This window comes from Prionailurus bengalensis, chromosome D4, assembly GCF_016509475.1.
Source record: "Prionailurus bengalensis isolate Pbe53 chromosome D4, Fcat_Pben_1.1_paternal_pri, whole genome shotgun sequence".
Classification (NCBI taxonomy): domain Eukaryota; kingdom Metazoa; phylum Chordata; class Mammalia; order Carnivora; family Felidae; genus Prionailurus; species Prionailurus bengalensis.
Window position 1 is genome coordinate 9,072,007 of NC_057359.1, and position 21,127 is coordinate 9,093,133.

Genomic DNA, 21,127 nt, shown 5'->3' on the forward strand with positions numbered 1-21,127 from the left:
CCCCTGACACAGCGCACTAACTCTCGGGAGGGTCCATAACTGCTGGATGGCAGTCTGTCAAAGATGGTGAGGGGGGCACATCTGAGTTGTGGGAAGGTGAGCCAGGGAGAGCGAGGACCCCGAATCCCTCTAGATCTTTCCATTATCCAAGTAATTACGAGCCACGTCTCTAGACTCGGGATGGCTCTCCCTCCCAGCCCCTACCCTTCACTATCTTAGTCTAGATCTCATCCCAGGGGTAATTTTAAAGGGTAAGGATGCAAACTGGGATGGATCCTTTTTCTAAAGGAATAGCATCTTAGGTTAAATAGTACATAACGTTAGAACAGGATTCTTAAAAGCCTCTGATAGAAACAGAAAACAAGGCTTATCATAACAAGTCAAAACAAAGCCTTCTAACACTACTTGATTTGGGGAATGAAAATAGTAGGAATGAGCTATAGCTGACCAGTTCTAACTTTAAATAGCAATTACTGCAGAAAGATTTTACATTTGTGAAACACACAAAATTACTGGCTCTTTGGGGTCACATTTTAAAAAGTATCCTCCTTAAAATAAAAAAAAAAGCCTGGCACTGAAAACAAAGGCAATAAATAGATGCTTAAATTATCCTAGTTCTTCATAAAAAAGAAAGATACATCTGTCCCAGAATCATGCAAGAACTTTGAAAAAACTGTCTCATGAGAGCTAATTAATTCTTATATATCAGTTAAATATAGATAGCAATTCTTATCTAATACACCGCTAATCTGTACAACCTGTCAGAACCCTAACACTTGAGGTAAGGGGAGGGAAGTTAGTACAGGTGGTATTTCTTGCACAGGTAGGCTGAGTTACTATATTAGTAGCTGACTTTAACCACAAAAATCTCAGCACATGGAGTGGTAGGTACATTTCCCAGCAGTATTTTTCTAAAACCAACAAAAATATAACAATGTATCTAATTAAGGCCCTCCTAATTTGAGCACCTCCTACTTGAGCACCAAGTTTGGGAAGAGAAATAAAACACAGAAATATTCACAATAAGTGCTTTTTTTTTCTAGACTACTAACACGAAATATACATGAAACATGCGGCAATGGGAAAGGGGCCCATACTCTCCAGAACAGACCTAAATGTGGGGGCTAACAGAACCGGCCTTAAGAGGGTACTTTGCAAGGAAGAGTTAAATAAATACATTGAAACCAGAGAAAACAGGAGGAAAAAAGTACTGGGTGTCTGAATGCTACAATATTTAAATATTCTTTCCCTACAATACAACCAAAGACATGTTCGATAATCAGTCCCAGTGAAACTGTGTTTTCTGTTTTTGGAGGGTGTGAGGGGACAGAAAGGATAGAAAACGTATCAGCAAGGACGCTTACTTTCAAGTGCTCAGAGCTCCATTTACCCACCTGATGAGCTAAAAGTAGTCTGAAAGGCTGATTATTAATAATTAAACAACTCAGCAAGCAAGCTTGGCCTGCATTAACTCCTCCAACTCGCCTGACGCCTCTGGAGGCAGGTACGGTAATCATTCCATTTTGTGGATGGCGAAAGTGAGGCTCAGAGGGGTTAGGGAAGTCGCCCGAGCGCCCCACAGGTAGTAGATAAATGCTGGAGTTAAGATTCAAACACAGGTAAGCTGAACCCACGTAAGAGCTTGTGTATCAGCAACGGTGCTGTGCTCAGCTGAGGCGCAAGGGATCTAACCTCCTCTTCTGTGGTGGTTTCTAGGAAAGGAGTCAGCCCATAGCTATCTATGCCAGGAAACGCAACACCCAGAAGCCTATGGAGCCAGCAGGTGATATAAATGAGTCAAGTGGGCCGGGCGGGAAAGCACGATGATAAATAGTAAGTGGCACCCCACACTAGAAGGATGATTTAGCAGGGTGACGGGTCGGGGGGGGGGGCTGCGGCAAGCTGGAGCAGGAGAGCCCGTGGGGGGGGGCGGTGGGGAGCCATCTCCTCACTCCTACCCGTTATCACCTTGGGGAAACTTGGGTACAACGCTGCATGATTTTTAGGTTTTTCTAAAAGGACGGAGAACACCTGAAGTTTATAAGAAGTCTCTCCGGGTTTTATGTGTTTGCTTTCTCCCCATCCCCCACCCAACAACATGAATCATGAAATTAATCAGGCTGTGGGCACTTTGTGGTCCACCAGCTGGTGACCTCTTTTGCACCGTTAAAGGAGGAGCTAGACGTCACCTGGAATAAAAGGCCTAGCTCCTAAACCTCTTCTCGGCTCTGCGCAGTGCTCCTGCCGCCCCAGACTCCACTCAGCAGGTTATGAGCAAGATGCCTGTCAAATACCAAGGCGCACCTGGTCAGAGTAACAGATGTCGCGCTCTGCTCTCCTGAGACAAAGGCAGAGAAGTTGGAGGCTTATGCAGGGTGATCCTCTCTACTTATTTTATTATTATTATTATTATTATTATTATTACTATTTTTTTTTTTTACACCAAGGGCTGATAAAATAAGGCGTCATTGTCCAAGCTGGTTTCCCAGAAACCGTTCCTGCCTGTGGCATATCTTCCAGGAGGGCTGGGGGCGAACAGAAACCTGACAGAGTTACTGATTCTTGGCTTACGAGGAAGCATGTGCCCGTTCGCTCTGGTCAAAGAACGGACTGGTGGGCCAATCTTCCCTTCTGGATGGCTGTCAGCCCCCTGTGTCAATGAGTGGCCTCTCCAAACCCAATATAATGGGGCTGCTCTTTGTTGCCACGCATGAAATAGGCAAGGGGATGCACTTGAAAAAAAGAACAACAACAACAAAGACAAGTAGTAAAAACAGTAAGCAGAGAACCTAAAAACTCTGCAACACAAAGAAGGGCAGGAAATTCTGACTCTTCCACACACACCTTGTGCTACCACTTGTCACCATTTCTGGAAACTCCTTACAGATAATGTAACGAAGACCCAACAATAGAACCTCTCAGTGGAAAGTTTCTTCCTGGTTACACGACTTCATCTTTATTAGGAGGTTTCTTCCTGATAGAAAACGAGCACTAAAGTCGCAAAGAAAAGCTAAAATCACAACTTCGTTATGTGTGTTAAACATTCCTGGGTGTACGGAGCAACACTACTGTAAGAAAATAAAAATAAAAAAATAACCCAAACCGGATTAAATGCCGCTGTGCAACTGCGAGAAATACAGCGTTTAATTCTTTTGTTTCCTATCAACTTTTCAACTGGAACGAGATGTGATCTTTCTATGAAAACTGCATCACATGATTATCAAGCAGAAACCAAAAACAACTCACCAAAATGTAGCCCAACTAGTTTATCTACTGTGTCGGGCTGACCGACACAGGTCTGGGGATGATAACGTGCCACGTGTGTTTCTCCACACTCACACTGAAAAGGTCTGCGAAAACGAGGTACATCTGCCAGAAAACCATGCGGTCTATGCAGTGTCATTAGGAAGGAGGAGATGTTGCTCAAACGAGGGCTCAGAAATACAAGTGTGTTGGAAGGAAAGAAGGAATGGTATTGCTGACGAAGCACCTCTTTGGTTTTCGACAGAGTCGCGACACGAAATATTTACCTTAAGTATGCTAGGATTCTTCTTTCCCAAACAACTCAGCCCAAAAGTACAATTTCACGATGTCATTCCAGTCCTTCTACAAACAGGATGGTAGTCCTGACTCCTCCAGTTTAGACTGTCTTTTTAATTTTTGTCACCTACACTATTGTCAAATATCCTCAACAATGCCTGGGAAAACAGCACACAAAACAGCAATGGCAGCCATTGTGAAAATGGTACGACGAGGTTTCTGACACCTTTGGGCAAAAGCCATGAAACACAAAGCAGAAAGAACCTTACGACCCAGCGCATGCCTTAAAATACATCTTGCTCGGTAGTGAGTATCAACTCTGTCTCCGTGGAGGGGAGCAAGTTGTAGGAGTGAAACACTCACCTGTCTTTGTAGTTTATTACGGTATCAATGATTGCGTTCATCTGCTTGGTCAGTTTGGGGGGATTGGGGGATAGTTTCTCGGCTGGAGGGCGGCCTCTTCTCTTCTTAGCCTTTTCCACGTCTTCTTTGGCGGGATCTTTATCCACATTTCTTCGTCTTTTCCGCTTCTTGAGCCGTACCTCCTCTTCCATTTCTTCCAAATTGCCGTCTTCGATGGCCTGTTGTAGTAGGGAATGAAGGAGGAAAATTCAAGACAAGAGATTAATCAAGAAAATTTTAAAAAGCCAAGGTGAGTGATGAGAATCAAGTAAAACTAACAAAAATAAGATTAAAAATACAAGTTAACAGTAATCAGTCAAGTAAGAAGAGGGAAGACCGCCATATTGGATAAAATAATTCTTTAAGCCAAGTCTAATCTGGGAACAAAATACAGCGAGGGCAGGAAACACTAATAGTAAGAAGAAATGACAAATACAAAAAGGGCGACACATGTGAAGTGTCTGAAAGGTAGCTGAATCCAAATGAAATTTTAGCTCAATATAAGAAAAAGACCTGAATTGTTTTACTACTATAAAAGGGGGGAAAGGTAAAACAGAAACAAAACAAAACCAAAAAAGAGGTGGGTGAAGAAAAAAATTCCTCTAAGAATACATCCTTACGATCATATAAGCTCTGACCCTTCTCTGGGCTTTTACATCAATTTACTCATGATTCACGACATAAATCCCTATTCCATCCAGATTTTGTTCTAACGTAGCAATTAGTAAACAAGGAAACAGGAAGTACAAAGCCACATTCCTTGGTAAATGCACTTAAATCATCTGATAAAGAACACACACACTCACAGACAACAAACACTTTTTTCCAATTACCTGCAAACGCTTGCTTTAAACCAGAGCCAGCAGCACTAATGCAGAGAGATAATAAAATAGCTATAAAAACAACCAGGTATAAAAGAAACCTGTTCGTAAATGGCTAAAAGATCCATGTGACAGACCCAGAAGTTTAAACTTTTTTTTTTTTATCCCCCTGGTAAATCTCAAAACTTAAGAAAAATAAAGAAAACCTGCAATGAAAAAAAAAAAAAAAAAACGAAACAAAACAGATAAAAGAAAATTTGACCATGAAAAAGAAAAAAATTTTTTAAAGACCTTTAAATTGCATTTCAAGATTGCTTTCTCACACAAAATAAACTGATGTTGTTATTTGTTCCTCCTGGCTCTCAATATTGCTTCCAGTATGCAAATGCTAATCAATCCTTTCTCGTAGCTGAAAGAGCCCTAATCATAAAGCAATTACCTTCATTTCTCCACAGCACCAAACATGGCTAATATTTATGATCATGTGAGTATAACAATCAATATAAAGAGTGATTACAGCTCAGACATAATTTCTTTCACTTGTGTACAATGCCTCCTGAAAAAGAAAGGGTTTATGAAGAAAACCTGGTGCAGAACACAAAACAACCTGGCATGTTAAAAATGCTAGTGGGATTAAAAGAATGTTTTCTATGCATCTTCCAATGTGCAAACCCGAAGAAGCAACATGCACACAGACAGAATCCTAAGGGACAGTCTGAGGCTAGGCCTTAATAATCAAAAGACAATTTCCATCACGATCCTACAGTGTTCAGATAACCACTATGAAGGAGGCGAGATCTGATGAGTTATGAGGAAAAAGAAAAAAAAAAAAAGAGAGAGAGAGAAAAAAAAAAGCTTCCACATTATTTCATTAATATTCATTTGCCTAAAAGCAGGACACCCAAACTATACAGCTAAACACACTGCAGCTAAGCGAAGATTAAGAAAAGGAAATTGTCCCGCAAATGTTGGGGACTGAACATGCTAATAATAAATACAGCATGCAAGGCTGTCAACAGTTAATGGTAATGCTCTCCTCAAGCACCCAGTTGCACACAGAAATACGGAGAACACCGGCTTTTGATGTGTTACACACCTACACATGCCTGGGATGTAGTTCTACTGAATCTTCAAGACGGCAACGAAAAAGGATATTTACCTTACCACTATCGGCAGGCCGGCTATCGGAAATCACAGTTAGTGGGGATAAAATTAACAAGCCAGCAAAGCAGCGAGCTGCTAGTCTCTTCATCAGCTGATCAGGAAAAAAAAGAGAGCTGGGGAAAGGCTATGTTTTCATATACAAGTAATTTTATTTTACTGAAAATTTAATACTGAAAGGATTGTGGATACTCAAATCTGCTGTTTCATTCTACCTACTACAAGGCCCGAAGCCTTCCTCCTTCAGCCTGTTTTAATATTGACAACTACTTATCATATTTTTTCCCCCCTTATTATTCCAGGAAGCAGAATTAGAGATTTTTTAGCTCAGATGGTTTCTGATTCTTACCCTCATTTTAACAATTAAGCCAGTAAGGAAACAAATTAATATTCAATTTTATTAAAAAAAAATTAAAACAGTTTAAGCTTTTCTTTTTCTTTTTTGGTATCTTAAACCTCATTTTAGTGCCTTTAAAAAAAAACAGGCTGCATGTTTTTGGAGCAATCTCAGATGATCTTTTTTTTTTTTTGGATAAAAGAATTTTTTTTCATTAAATGCATGTCGGTAAAAGCAATGTGCATGTTTCCCAAGTTCAAACATTTTAATACAATGTCATTCTTCTCTTTAAAGAAAATCCCGAACAACTGTGATACTTCCCTTTCAGTTTCGTGCTGTAAAATTTTTCATTGTTTTTCTTTTCAGTGGGATCCATGAAGAGGGGGAAGTTGTGAAAAGGATATTTCTACTCTCACCCCCTCCCCTTAATTTTGGGGGGGGAAAAAACGGAACAAAGCATAAGCTTATGATATTTGGATTTATCAATCTCTAAATCTGGGAATAGCTAAGAAGCGAAAACAAATAGCAAAAAGGAACTAATGAAACAATGTTTATTGCAATTGCTCATACGTGCAGATTCTTATTAAATTTAGATTTTTGGAATCACAAGGAAACACACAAAGTACTGACCATTATTCCCCTTAAATTAAGGTTTTATGCAGGAATGCCGTCAGCTACAAAACATCTTCCCTCCTCCCCAAAGACCCCAAACACATCCATATGCAGTACTGTATGTTCAGGGATTTCTAAGGGTCTTTTTCTAATGGAAATCAATTCACTAAATATTTCCCAGTGCTTTTCGCACTTAAAGAAGTGGAGTAAGATTACTCCTGCATGTAAGTAAAATTATTCATGGAAATTTAAAACTGTTCTTTTATTTAAAAAAATTATTTATTACACTGGCTCAACAGACTCAACTCAGTGCTAGGCGAGGGGGGGGGGGGTGCCACGAAAAAAAAAAAAAAACTTGCTACACAATGCTAAAGTACTACCCCGAAAAGAATGCCCTTCCAAACCTTTTACCAGCACAATAATGAAATAAATCACAGAAGCAAACCCCCAGTTTCCGACTGGTGACGTGTTGGGCAAGAGTGCGAGCCCTAATTCAACATACAGACGGCTCCCATGCTGAACTGCCTCTAGACTTAATGAAGTGAATAGGAAGGAAGTCGGGGGGAAAAAAAAGTGTACAAATAAGAAATTAACACTTTCCTTCCCTCTCCGAACGGTGAGATACAACTACGGCGAAGTTTGGTGAGGCACTTCTTTCCTTAAAGGCACACTGCACCCATTTGGCTCCGAATGTCACTAAAAAAAAAAAAAAAAAACCCTTCTGGTGATAAAAATCCCCAGCCAAGTTAAAATAGTTAAGCATATTCCAGCCTGTGTTTTTCCTGAATGAAGCTGGGAATTACTCCTTCCTCCACTGGATGGCAACCTTTTCTCCCCCCCACCTTTCTTTCTCTTTCTTTCTGTTTCTTTCTTTCTTCTTCTTCTTCTTCTTCTTTTTTTTTTTTTTTAAGAATACATTTTCACAACACCAGAACCGGATAAAGACTGGCTCCTTCTTCAATTAGCTCTTAAGAAAGCAGCATGTAGGTTCTGATAACAAAATGCAGGAGCCAGTCCTGCAGGGTAAGCGGTTTCCGAGCAAACACTTTTTGCAGCCTGCAAGGCACATGGCAGACTCGACTGAGGAATCAGTCACCACACGTGGGTCTGGTGGTGCCCCTGTCATCCCGACACATGCCGTGTCTTTTAGGGCAAGAGAGACGGTCGGCAGAGTGGGCATTATCCCTGCTCTCCTCTCCCCGCGCTGCAAGGGGGTGCTGTGAATACGGGACTTCACAACCCTACCCGGCGGAACAGAAGGGATCCATGCCCGGGAATAGGTAAACAGAGACAAGCGAACAAAAGCCACAAGCAAGTAGGAGGCATTGTTTCACTGTGGTCGCCTTTTTCCGCCCCGGTATCTCTAAGCCCACCACACAGAGGGGCACAGACCCAGCAGCGGAACAGACCATCTTAGGAAAAATCAAAAGGAGTAATTCTAAAGACATCAAGACAATGCATGGGAAATGTCTTGGATGGGAAATGGGAGATCCAGTATTCTCATACCCAGCTCTGCTGTTTAAATACCACGTTTCTGCCTACGGACAAGGGCTCTGGCTCTCTTGGCGGGTCCTCCTCCCTTAGGAACTTGAATTAGGGTCCCAAAGAGGACCCTAGATGCTGCCTTGGTGGGGGTGGGGTTACAGATTGAGGGCTGAGCATTAAGGCAAGCGGTTAGGACAATTACATATCAATAGGAGTGTTTCCTGGAGACCACTCACGGGCTGCTAAACTTGATTCTAATATTAGGGGAGGCTAAACCTCCCTCACGCCCTGCAGAGACCCTGAAAGCCAGTAAGACAGGTAATGACACCAGCGGCAGCAATGACCAAAAAAACAAAACAAAACAAAACAAAAAGTGGATTTTTAAAGAAACTTGAAGATTTCAAGGGAAATTTTCTTACAATAGGCATCTTTAATAACAGCAACAAATTGAACATGGAGTTCCGGAACTCCTACTAAAAATGCCAGCCCATTTCAGCCACTTGGTTTAATAAAGACCACGGCACTTCTGGATACAGAATTTTGGACTCGGGGCCGTGGACCATTTTAAGGTTTTTGTTTGTGTGTTTGTTTTTAAGTTTATTTATTTATTTTGAGAGAGAGAGTGAGACTACAAGTGGGGTAGGGGTAGAAGAGAGAGAGGGCTAGAGAATTCCAAGCAGGCTCCGCACTGTCAGCACAGAGCCCAAAAGGGGCTTGAACTCACAAACTGAGAGATTATGACCTGAGTCAACATCAAGAGTCAGCCGCTTAACCGACCGAGGCACCCAGGTGCTCCTGGGGCCATTTAAAGTTTTTGATCATTACCATCCCCGAAAGCAACCTGTTAGATCACTAGGCATGAAATCAAACTCCCCAGGTAAAATAAGCTGGACACCAAAGGACAGGTAACTGTGGGATTCAACTTACATGAGGAAGAAGAACAGAGGTCACAAGGCAATGAATGTTGGGGAAAGTGTAGAGTTAATTGATTAAGGAGTACAGAATTTTGGTTTGGGATGATGAAAACATTCTGCAGCATCTCCCGGTGATGAATGCACACCAATTTGCTAAAATGTACACTTAGACTGGTCAAGGTAGCACATTTCACATGTGTTTTTTACAACAATAAAAAAAAAAAAGTCCCGGGATGGGGGGAATAAACTCTGTAAACATTACACAAAACAAAACAAACCCAACTGCAGGTTCATACGTGTTCCCATCATCTTCACACACAGCACACAATACTAGAGAAATCTTGCTGGCTTTCCTTCCGACCTCAGACCCTATAGCATTTCAACAGGTAGCACGTTCAGTCTTGCCCTCACTAGTGACTAGAAGCCTTTCCAAAAATTCTTATTCATTCATGTGTTATTAAGGAAATACCCAGGATGTGAGAATACACCTGTATAGAAGACATACCTATCCACAAACTTCATAGTTTTGTTAACAAATGCCTCAAATATTCAAGGAGAGAGATGAATTGATCTAAAAGGGTTTTGTTTTTTGTTTTTATCATGCTGGCTTTTTCTTTTTTCTTTGTCACTGTGGTGCAATTGATTGATGTCCTATTAATTCAGTGGACCCTCATTTCTTCACTCGTTCGTCAGGCACCAGGGTGCTGGAGACTGAAATGGGCAATGCTGGCCATTAAGGGCAAGTGTGCGGAGCCTCTGTTAACCTAAATTTCTGTTCAGCGACTTTCCATCACTTTTGCAAAAGTGAACCAAGGTGCTCTTTCCCCCTAACGCCCTGAGGAAGCTACCTAAAGAAACCTAGGGGAAGGGGGGAAAAGGTGCGCATATACAATTGACAGAAGGCAAATTAGACCCCTATTTCAGGTCAAAGCAGTTGTGGGGTGGGAACAGGGAAAAAAAAAAGTTTAGGAAGCATAAAAAGTATTTCAGTCACAGGATCAACTAAGAACCCAGAGGGCACCTTCTGGGGAATATTAAGCACAGTACTCTGTTCAGAACGTGACTGTTAAGAGTTAGTAGAGGGTGGCCCTGTAGACCCTACCACGTTACAAACATGATGTACTGACACCTTTGTTCTCACACGTTAGGCACGCACGATGCTGTAGCTCCCTTGGGTGGAATAAAGAAGCAGAGAGAATTTGTGAGCCAGCAAAAGGCTTAGAGAAACGACGGAGAATTAAAAGAAACACAGTCTGCTTTCTTCTCCTGAGACCATTTATCAGTTACTGTAACTCGCAACCCACTCATGCCCCAGGGAAGGCTTCTCAGGGAGGCCCGGGTCACTTCACACTTTGGGGTTCTCAGTATGTTCAAATAAAAAATGAGACACCAAAGATAGGTAACAACAGACTCTGGTACAATTTCAATGCTTACCAAGCACAACATGATGGGGGCGCCTGAGTGGCTCAGTCGGTTGAGCCTGTGACTCTCTCGATTTCAGCTCAAGTCATGATCTCACCGTTTGTGGGATCAAACCCTATCGGGGTATGCACTGACAGTGCGGAGTCTGCTTGGGATTTTCATTCTCTCTTTCTCTCTCAAAAAAAAAATCTATCTATATATCTATATCTATATCTATATCTATATCTATATCTATATCTATATCTATATCTATATCATCTATCTATATCTAAACTGGCAGTGCCTGGGGGGCTCAATAAGTGTTGGACTTCAGCTCAGGTCATTCATTGATCTCGTGGTTCGTGGGTTCAAGCCCCACATCGGGCTCTGTGCTGACAGCTCAGAGTCTGGAGCCTGCTTCGGATTCTGTATCTCCCTCTCTCTCTGCCCCTCCCCTGCTCTGTCTCTCTCTCTCTCAAAAATAAATATTTAAAGAAAGAAGGAAACTTGAAAAAAAAAAAGAAGAAGAATGTGATATTTTTGAAAGAGACAGGTCATGTACAATGACAGAAGTGAACTCATTCGGAGGTCCTCCAGCCAAAGAAATGGTTCTCTCACGGGCTTGCCTGGGACAGGCCATCCAGGAGCAACAGAGCCCTCCTCCGGGCTTCCAAACTGCATCAAGACAAATTCTTTGGGCTATAAACGCGCCCTGGGTGAAAAGCATCAAATCCAACAAAAGGGTGGCTCAGAGTAGGGTGCCTGTTCCCCCTGAGGCAGAGGCCAAGACCAGTAATAGCCCAGTTAAAGCAGAGAACACCTAAGGAACACAAGAATTCAAAAAGCACTGTAGCCTGGGGCCATCTGGTAAAGCAAAGAGTCTCCTTTCCAACCCCTCTGAAGATACGTGGCATGGTGGATACTTCTAATGCCCCTGCACCACCATCATCACCAGCAGCAGCAGCAGCAGCAGCAGCAGCATCACCAAACCCTGACACATACTGCTGACACAGGTGCCAGGCACTCAGTGCTTTACATACATTTGCTCATTTAATCGTTACAACGACACTGTGAGGCAAGTACTGTGTCCTCAGGAGACAGGTGAGAGACGGAGCATCTCACTCCAGATCATAGACAAGTAAGTAGCGGAGCTAGGATTTGCGCTCTGGGGGTTTGCCTGCATTAAGCCACACCCTTAACCAGGATATTATTCCACTTTACAGCACAAATGAGGACAGAGCCCCATCAGGAAAAGGCTAATTACACTTCCTAGGCTTAGGTGAAGAATGCACGTAAAGACCCAACATGACGCATCTTAAGGAGACTCTCAGCAGGAAAGATACACGCATGCACACGTTCACAGTTGTCACTTTGCCTGCAAAGCACGGGGACCATAAAAATGATGGTGCAATTTGAAACCGCAAAAACCCAGTCTAATAATCAGGAAAGCACGATTTCTTCCACGTCCCTTAACAAACGTACACTCCAAAAAATTAAAAACTCCTATTGCCGGTTATATGCACACAAGAAAATGAAAAACATAGTAAAATGAGTATCTATTTAGTACCTGAACTTTAAAGCACTAGAAATGAGAGCATTAAGAGGACTTTTTGGGGTTTAAAAAAAAACGTATCAGTTATGGACAGCATTTGCTGTCTTCTCACCAATTAACTTATGATACAGAACAATCCTTTTCCCTAGGCTTTGGCAAAACGCTCAGGATCAGCTTCCAACATTTTACCCTTTGCCCTTTGGATGTCATGAAATGTCTCGCTCAGATGTACCCTTGATGTGAAGATTTTGTTCTGTTTTATTTTTTAACTGCTGTCTCTTCCTCTGGGACATCGTCATCCTTTTCTTCACGAGCACCTTCAACCAACTTCCTCTGGCTGAACATCCAGACTGTTCTTTATGGGCACTCTAGGACCTTACGTTTTTGTTGGCTTCCGTTCTCCGTAGAGGGGTCTTCCAGAAAAGACCAGTCTCATCAGCAATCAATACGGGACGATCCTTGGAGCTTGGGTGCAAACTTCACAGCAGTCCCCCCTCGTCGGCCCCTGGCAGTGCCACTAACCCACTCTGTTCGCACCCACGTCTGAAACCTTGAAACGGGCCTTTTCTGGTAGACAAGGTTCTTCTCCAGTCTCCTCGTAATCACCATGCTTTTTCAGTGCAAAACTTCAACACTTTGGCCTGAACACCGGCCCAGTTGTTCGGGATTTATATATATATGTATATATATACACACACACACACACACATATACACACACACACACATACACACAATGTAAAAATATATAATATAAATATATAATATATATTTGTGTATAATATATAATATACAATATATACAATATAGATAAATAATATAAATGTATACATTTATATATATATGTCTTCAAAGTAAATGTTCAAATTCAATTTAAAATGAAATACACTGTGATGACTTTAGCCTTTATTTTTATGTTCATTGGCCTGTTTCCAGGCTGGTTTATACTGAAGTTTCACACAAGACTCCTCCAGTCTTCGCAACGATGCCACCATTTTCAAATCCAGTCACATCCAAATTCACTTTCTGTGCGTTTTTCTTTCCCCCTACACTTACGCCTTTGGAGGCCGATGCCCTCTCGTAACTATCTACTTTGGTAGAGTGTTGTGCGGGTCTACCACTGGGAAACAAGGAGGCACCGCAACCACATGCTTCACCATCTGTCCCTGGACTGAGCAACAGCCACTCGATGACCAGTCACCAACACACTTTGAAAACAGTGATGGGAACGGTCACGGACCATCATGCGGGTCTGTTACTTACACAGCAAGGATCGAAGAGCCAGCCGCCAAATTTGTACTTTATATAAAGACACAGTATATCATGGCCTTCTGGTATACCCCGGTGTGTTTCCCCTCCCCAACTCCTGTGGTGGGGTCCTAACCCCCCGTGGGCCTCAGAATGTGTATGTATTTGGAGACGGGCCCTTTAAAGAGATAATTAAGGTACAAAGAGGTATTAAGGTGAGCCTGAACTCAGTATAACTGGGGTTCTCATAAGAAGAGATGTGGGCGGGGCGCCTGGGTGGCGCAGTCGGTTAAGCGTCCGACTTCAGCCAGGTCACGATCTCGCGGTCCGTGAGTTCGAGCCCCGCGTCGGGCTCTGGGCTGGTGGCTCGGAGCCTGGAGCCTGTTTCCGATTCTGTGTCTCCCTCTCTCTCTGCCCCTCCCCCGTTCATGCTCTGTCTCTCTCTGTCCCAAAAAATAAAATAAACGTTGAAAAAAAAAATTAAAAAAAAAAAAGAAGAGATGTGGGAGAAGAAGATGGTGTCCACAAGCCAAGGAGGGAGGCTGCAAAAGAAATCAACCCTGTCAACACCTCGATCATGGGCTGCTAGCCCCCTGATCTGTGAGAAACTCAATTTCTGTCCTGTAAGCCACACGGTCTGTGGTATTTTGTTCCTGCAGCCACAGCAGACTGATTCACCTGGTAACCGACCTTCGTTACTGGGGACTGAGGTTTTTCAACTCTCTCACGGTAACGGAAATTTGTGTGCACTGGAATGACACCAAGTGAGGACCTCCTCAAGGAGCGGAAACATCCCTTTGGGTAAGTGACGGCAGCCTTGGGCTTCTGTGCCCATCCTGTAATCCGAGGGAAACTGCCCTGCCCGTAGGGCTGGCCGCCCGGATGCTACGCTCTGTGTCCGGTCTCACCTGGAGGGACCTGGAAGGTGCCATGTTCTCAGGAAGGCCGGTCTCCTAGCTTGGGTCGGGCCTGGCAAAGGGGTCTCTCCATCAACAGAAGAGCGGCCAAAGTAGTTCACTTGTCTAAGGAATCGGGACTGCCAGCGTGGAAGAGGCGTCTAGTGGGTGAGGGAGTTGAAGCTGCACGAAATGAGCAGGAGAGCTGCTGGTCCCAGGGAGGCTGTAGCTCCGTGTGCACAGGCACATACTCCTCACCGGTTAGACTTCCCCAGATACGTAAATATGGGCACGCGCAGATGCACGAACACATACACGCACAGATACCATTCGAGCGTCAGTCACAGGGGAGTGCCTGGCCCCAGCACCACTTGAGAAGCCAACCCGGACACGTACACAAGTTTCAGATTTGGGTTTGCTCAGGTTGCGCTTCGAAATAGACGTGAAGTTATTTGTCAAGGAAGACTGACTTTACTTAATTCCAGGTCAGCAAAGCTGGATTTTCAAAAGAGAATCCTGAGCCCCGGTGAGCTATCCATGTTACAACACAATGGGTCATGCAGTGAGCCTTCAAACAGGTCTCACGTTAAAGCACAAACAAGAACGGAGGTAAATACCACCAGGTTTTACGAACGAACGTGCTTAGCACTACTCGGGCCGTCACGGCTCTCATGGGCTCTGGGTAGGCCAAGCCAGGACTGTAAGTTTTGCTGGGAATCAGTGGCCGAAATCAGGATGGGCAGTGCTGGGTAGCAGAGGAGGCAACACCGGGAGACGGGGTCCCCTGAAACATGGTCAGTGATCACAGCGCAGGCACACACAGTGACCAGCTGTACCTAGTGGTGACATTCTAGCGCAGAAAATCTCCCCTAAGTGCTATTCTAGGAACGGAGCACCTGGAAAGTGGTTTAGACGAGGCACACCTGTCTGTCACTCAATCTGAAGGAAGTGACGAGGCTCCTTCCCCGCCCACAGCGGCTCCTGGTTCCTATACCAACACTCAGTGGTGTTCCCCTCGATCTTAATGCCAGTTACAACTTGTTACTGGAACTACACAATTGGACTGGAGATTGGGTAAAATGAAACACAGTTGCGAAAGGAAATAGGGCTCTAACTTCTACTGACCGTCAGGATAGTTAATGAAAGACTCCGTAAAAGGGGAGTGGCTTAAAACACTTAACAGTATTGCTGAATTTGGCAAGGGCTAGACTCGTCACGTGGGGAAGAGTATGCAGTCTGCCTGCTTTATAAGTATCCAGATTTGCCTTCCGGTGATGGATGGGTTCATGAACTACATGGGGCAGTCTGTTCAAAATGTATACTTGACAAGTCTTATCACGTCGTGCCTCAACCCTCAATAAAGCTGAACTTAAAAAAAAAAAAAAGAAAAGATTCTAAGGGGCACCTGGGTGGCTTAGTCGGTTGAGCGTCCGACTTCAGCTCAGGTCACGATCTCACGGTCAGTGAGTTCCAGCCCCGCGTCAGGCTCTGTGCTGACAGCTCAGAGCCTAGAGCCTGCTTTGGATTCTGTCTCTCCCTCTCTCTCTGCCCCTCCCTCACTCATGCTCTGTCTCTGTCTCTCTCTCTGTCTCTCAAAAATAAACAAACATTAAAAAAAATAATAAAAAAAGAAAGAAGGAAAGAAAAGATTCTAACACCCAAACTGGAAGCTCTAAGTGAAACATAATACGGTTACTCAAGCGAGAAAGACTAGTCAGTAGATTCAGAGGTAACTTCATAAATAAATAAAAATGTGATAAATACTTGTTATGTTTCCCATTAAAGGTTTCATCGACATATAAGCGACATTTTCCCAGTGTAATATTCTCATTGACAGACCAGCTACTGATAAGAGGGTGTCTGCTGTTCTCTCTTTTCAGAATGGGAGTCAAAAGAAAAGTCATATTACCTTGCTTGTTCTTTCCTGTCCTCCAGCCTTTTCTCCCCTGCAAGAAGATCTAAATAGCTCAATTATGCTTCCCCCCCCCCCCAAGCATTATGGGCTACATCCCATTGGCCAGATCTGAAATGATCCTTTCATTAGGTTACTGCCCTACTCAAGTTGCAAAGTTATCCTTAGGATCCCAATTCCAGGTCTCCCCGCCAGACTCCAGAGGTCTCCATAAGCTGATTTTACCCCATCTGACTTGCCATACTTTCCGGCAGGAAGCCGAAAGCCAGTACCTTGCCGTGGTGCGCCATATTTATCCCCACCTTTGTGGTTTCTCTTACGTTTCTCACCTGGAGCGTCTCTCCTAATCCCTTGTGCCACACTTCCACGATCAACTCATTCCCTGCTCAGGACCTTCCCCAGCTGTAACGGATCATTCTGATCTTTTCCTTATGGAGATGCCTTATGCTTTCTCCACTTCCTCTACAGTATCGAGCACAGCACTTGGGGAAGAAAGTTAGGGAGTATAAATAGAGTTGGAATACAAATGGAACTTTCATACAGGATCCCCTGGGAAAACTGCCCTTGGGTATACACCTGTTTACTGAACACTGGTCATGAATGCCAAGGGTCTGTTCTAGACATTTCTACAGGAATCTCCAAGGACAAAATCATAAACTCTGGCATCGAACTCTCTGTGTCTTCTCCAGTCTTCTCATTTCTCACTTTCCCCTTACTGCCAACCTCTGGAGTCACCTGTACTGTTGAATCTACGTCCTGACCACAGAGTAAAACTCCTTAGTGCCCAGGACAAGACATTGCTATATTTCAAAAGTTGCCCAGAGCTTCCGAATCCCCATTAGTCTGGCCTCAGACCTTACTTTATTTACTTTCTCGTCCATTGCTCCTTATTTGAAATCTCTCCATCCTGTCATGTTACAGTCTTAGGGTTCCCTACCTTTTCTTGCCGCCTTGTTCCCCCCCTTAAGTGCAGATTCCCCAAGTTTTTCTTTGGCCTCCCCGTCTCTTTGTTCATGCTCCCGATAGTGAAATGTGGCTGCCCTGGGCCCACAGCAGCCATCACTAGTATGTCTGATGCCCTCACCAGCTGCAGGTGAGAGGTCTCTTAATGACCTGTAGAGGCTTGGCGGCTGGAGAACTTCAAAACCGCTCTCCTGGGGGTGGGGGAGAGGGGGCATAAATCGTTATCTTGGAAGGCGTTGGCCTCTCCGCTTCCAAAGCAGGGCCCTTGGTGAATGTCCCTGTGCTGAACAGCCTGGACACAGACTCACAACCCTCAGTGAGGTGGGTGCTTTCTGAGCAGTCCTTTGCCACTCAAGAAGTCCGGTCCCCTATTCTGGATAGGACACCTTCTGTGGAGATCCAAACGGCCCTGACTGACTTCACTCCGGGCACTCGGCTTCAAACATTTCTGTCTCTAGCCTGGACTTGCTTTGGAGTTACCAGTTGTGATTTCCAGTATGTTGGTCAAACATCCCAGGTAAACGTCACTGCCCTTCTCCCAAGAGAACAAACATTTCTCTCTGGATCTCTCTGTCTCTTCAAAGGGCAGCATCATTTCCCCCCCAGTTATCCAACCTCGAAACCTTTAAAATCATGACTGTCCCTCCTTACAGTCTGCCAGGCCTGCCCGTCACTGTGTGGTCTGCCCCTGAAAGAGCTCATTTCCTTCTGTTCATTCTCCCCTTGCACAGGGAGGGTCCGAGATAATGGCCTCCCTCTGGGCTTCCCTTGCCCTCTCTCCTGGGGCCTGGTTCATCCTTCACAAAGTGGACCGTTACCTTCTGCTTAAAAGGAGGAACGCACATTGCTTCTCCCATTTCAGACCCTGGGTGTCTTTCTATGGAAACCAGTAAAGCCCCGGTTCCTGGGTCACGCACTGCCCCCAGGGAGTCCCCACCCCAGCTCTCCTCCTCCATTTCTAGCTCTATAAAAACACCACGCTCCTAACACACAAAGTCACACTGGAAGGAGCCACACATTTCCACGCCTCAGTGTGGGTCCGAGCCTGGAACTCCCTCCTCCTGATCCCCCAGTCCTACGCAAATCATGCTCCTTTTTGCAGCAATGGCTAAAATGTCACTTCCTTCATAAAATCCTACCTGATCCCTTCCTTCCCTTGGACTTTTTACAATATGTTACATATACTTTTGTTCACTGTTTGTTTAGCTCTGCTTTGTAGGAGTGTTGTTCTCCAAATATGTCTGAATTGCCTATCAGTCTGAAATCTCTTCGGGAATTAGGAAAAAAAAAAAAAAAAAAGGTCGCCTTAATCAAAATGTAAAGGCATTTTGATTGATGCCTTACCCAAAAACGGGAGCCAAAAATCTTGTCGAAAGAAAATTAAATCTTCATTCTTTATTCTTCTGCTTTCTCAAAATAGCAGGGCTTACCAACCACATTGCAAGGCCTGGCTTAAATGACTTCTGTCCAAGGGACGCGACACAGTCATACAGTGAATTAAAAACAACCCAGGGGTGCGTGGGTGGCTCAGTCGGTTGAGCGTCCGACTTCGGCTCAGGTCATGATCTCTCGGTTCGTGGGTTCGAGCCCCGCGTCGGGCCCTGTGCTGACAGCTCAGAGCCTGGAGCCTGCTTTGGATTCTGTGTCTCCCTCCCTCTCTATCTGCCCATCCCCTGTGTGTCCTCTCTCTCTCAAAGATAAATAAACATTAAAACAAATATTGAAGCAGAAAATAAGCCAGACAAATGGGGCAAAAGATTTTGGGGGCTTTGTTTGCCCTGCCCCAACCCACTGCCTTTAAGGTGCCTTTATTTTACTTGTATATATTTCTTAAAACAATTTTTTAAAAATACTTTTGAGAGAGAGAGAGACAAACAGACAGAGGGTGAGTGGGGGAGGGGCAGAGAGAGAGGGAGACACAGAATCCGAAGCAGGCTCCAGGCTCTGAGGCGTCAGCACAGAGCCCAATGCGCGGCTCGAACCCAAAAACCGCAAGATCATGACCTGAGCCGAAGTCGGATGCTTAACCAACTGAGCCACCCAGGCGCCCCAATCTTTGTTTTACTTTTACATTTCATTTATTTCTTTTCAGTCATCTCTACACCTAATGTGGGGCTCCAACTCACAACCCCGAGATCAAGAGTCTCATGCTCTTCCGACTGAGCCAGCCAGCGACCCTGGAACTGCCTTTATTTGAACTGCCTTTACCTGTCTTGCTCTGAAGCTTCGAAAGTCAAATGGCCTAAATAAGATATCCAGCCTCATTGGCAAAAAGGAATATGCAGCCGGGAGTTAAGGTGAAGATCAGGCCTCATTAACTCAAAGGGAGAACATCGTGCATGTCCCCACCCAACAAGAATGAGGAGGGAGGCCGGGGAGAGGCCCAGGCTCCCTGCAAACAAGGCAGGGAGAGGAGCTGACCTGAGTCCATCAAAGCCCTGCGGGAGTCCCACTGCTCAGCAGAAGGAGGTCGACAAAGAAGCCCCCTCTTGAGGAGTGGGGGCAAGTCTTCCATTGATTCCATCTCAAAGGCTGTCTTGAATGTCAAGGCAAGTCAAGACAAGTCCCGAGAGGACTTGCCTCCGGGGTCCTGGAGACTCACCTGTTGCTGATCTGACCTGAGCTCCTGCACCTTTTCAGGAAGCAGCTGGACTTCACAAGCCAGAAGGAGGTTGGCTCAGTGGGCAAAGGGGCTGTAAACTGGGATGTGATTTGTCTTTTGCCAAAACCCCATAGTCCCGCAGCTTTGCCCTGATGTGCATTTTCAAAATCTTTAAAAGGCAGTAAACTGAACGTCCAGCATTCATCAAACGAATCCACCTTCTGGGTACCAAATGCTCTACCTGAAAACTCTGCTCCCCCACTGTGAGGCTTAGCTCCTCATCTGTAAAATGGGAGAAATAATAGCTACTCCAAGTCTATGAGGAGATTAAAACGTGATGTGTATTTATAGCACCCAGCCTAGCACTGTCTGGAACAGAGAACGGGGAAAGGGTAATGTCGGAACTAAAAGTCCTGAAAAGTCTATGGGAAGGAATTTGGACTAAGAATTCAGACCTGGCAGCTAAAAAGCATACAGTATTTTTTTAATGTCAATTACATGTCAAAAAACTCCAACAAAGCCACATCAGTCTTGGGGGATGGGGTGACACGAGCCCACCCTGTGGTAGCGAAACAGCACTGGCTCTATGACACAGGGAGGTGAAAGCAATTTTGAAAAGAGGAAATCACAGCCGGTGAAATCTGAAGTGGAGACATAAGAGGCCTGTTTACGGAGAAGCAAAAATTGCTATTCCAGTGTGGGAAGGCATGCCCCCACATATCCCGTGATGGCCTTAAAAAAAAGTCAGTCCCTTTGGCACCCGGAGCCCCGTAAAACAGGGTGTTCTTAACACTGAGTGGAAGGACACGCAAAGATTCCTAAAGACAGGCTGGGGCTTGATGGGCCTCATGGGTTGGGATTTACTGAAACTGCTACAAAAGAGCCAACGAGCAGCCTCGTAACAGGTTAAAAATAATTCGGAACGTAATGGCACCAAATTAACCCCCGTCCGTGTTTTACTTGGCTCTGTCTCCAACCTGGGTACGTGAAGGTCAGTGAGATCACAGGTGCTTCTATTTTCTTTCCCTCACCTCACTCTTCTGTATTTCTCATTACGCCTTTATGACCGGGGAAAAAAGTGGCTCTCAAAAAAACTATTTTGAATTTTAGGTTAAAAAAAAAAAACAAAAAACTCCCAAGGGTTTGGGTGCTGATTATAAAAATGCAGAAAGATACACGGGGCGCCTGGGTGGCTCAGTCGGTTAAGCATCCGACTTCAGCTCAGGTCATGATCTTGCGGTCCGTGAGTTCGAGCCCCGCGTCGGGCTCTGTGCTGACGGCT

The 21,127-nt window shown here is 44.5% G+C and overlaps 1 protein-coding gene across 9 annotated transcripts in view; it reads right to left on the reverse strand.

Moving 5' to 3' along the window:
* The window catches only part of SMARCA2 (SWI/SNF related, matrix associated, actin dependent regulator of chromatin, subfamily a, member 2), a 181,530-nt gene that overhangs the window by 34,256 nt on the left and 126,147 nt on the right, over window positions 1-21,127 (reverse strand). For 8 of the 9 annotated variants that reach the window (XM_043565330.1, XM_043565325.1, XM_043565329.1 and 5 more), the window contains exon 28: window positions 3,904-4,121. In XM_043565330.1, the coding sequence (XP_043421265.1) occupies window positions 3,904-4,121 (218 nt within the window). Of the gene's footprint in view, window positions 1-3,903; window positions 4,122-7,545; window positions 7,570-21,127 lie in introns of those variants that run through there. The other variant, XM_043565334.1, reaches the window with a different exon arrangement.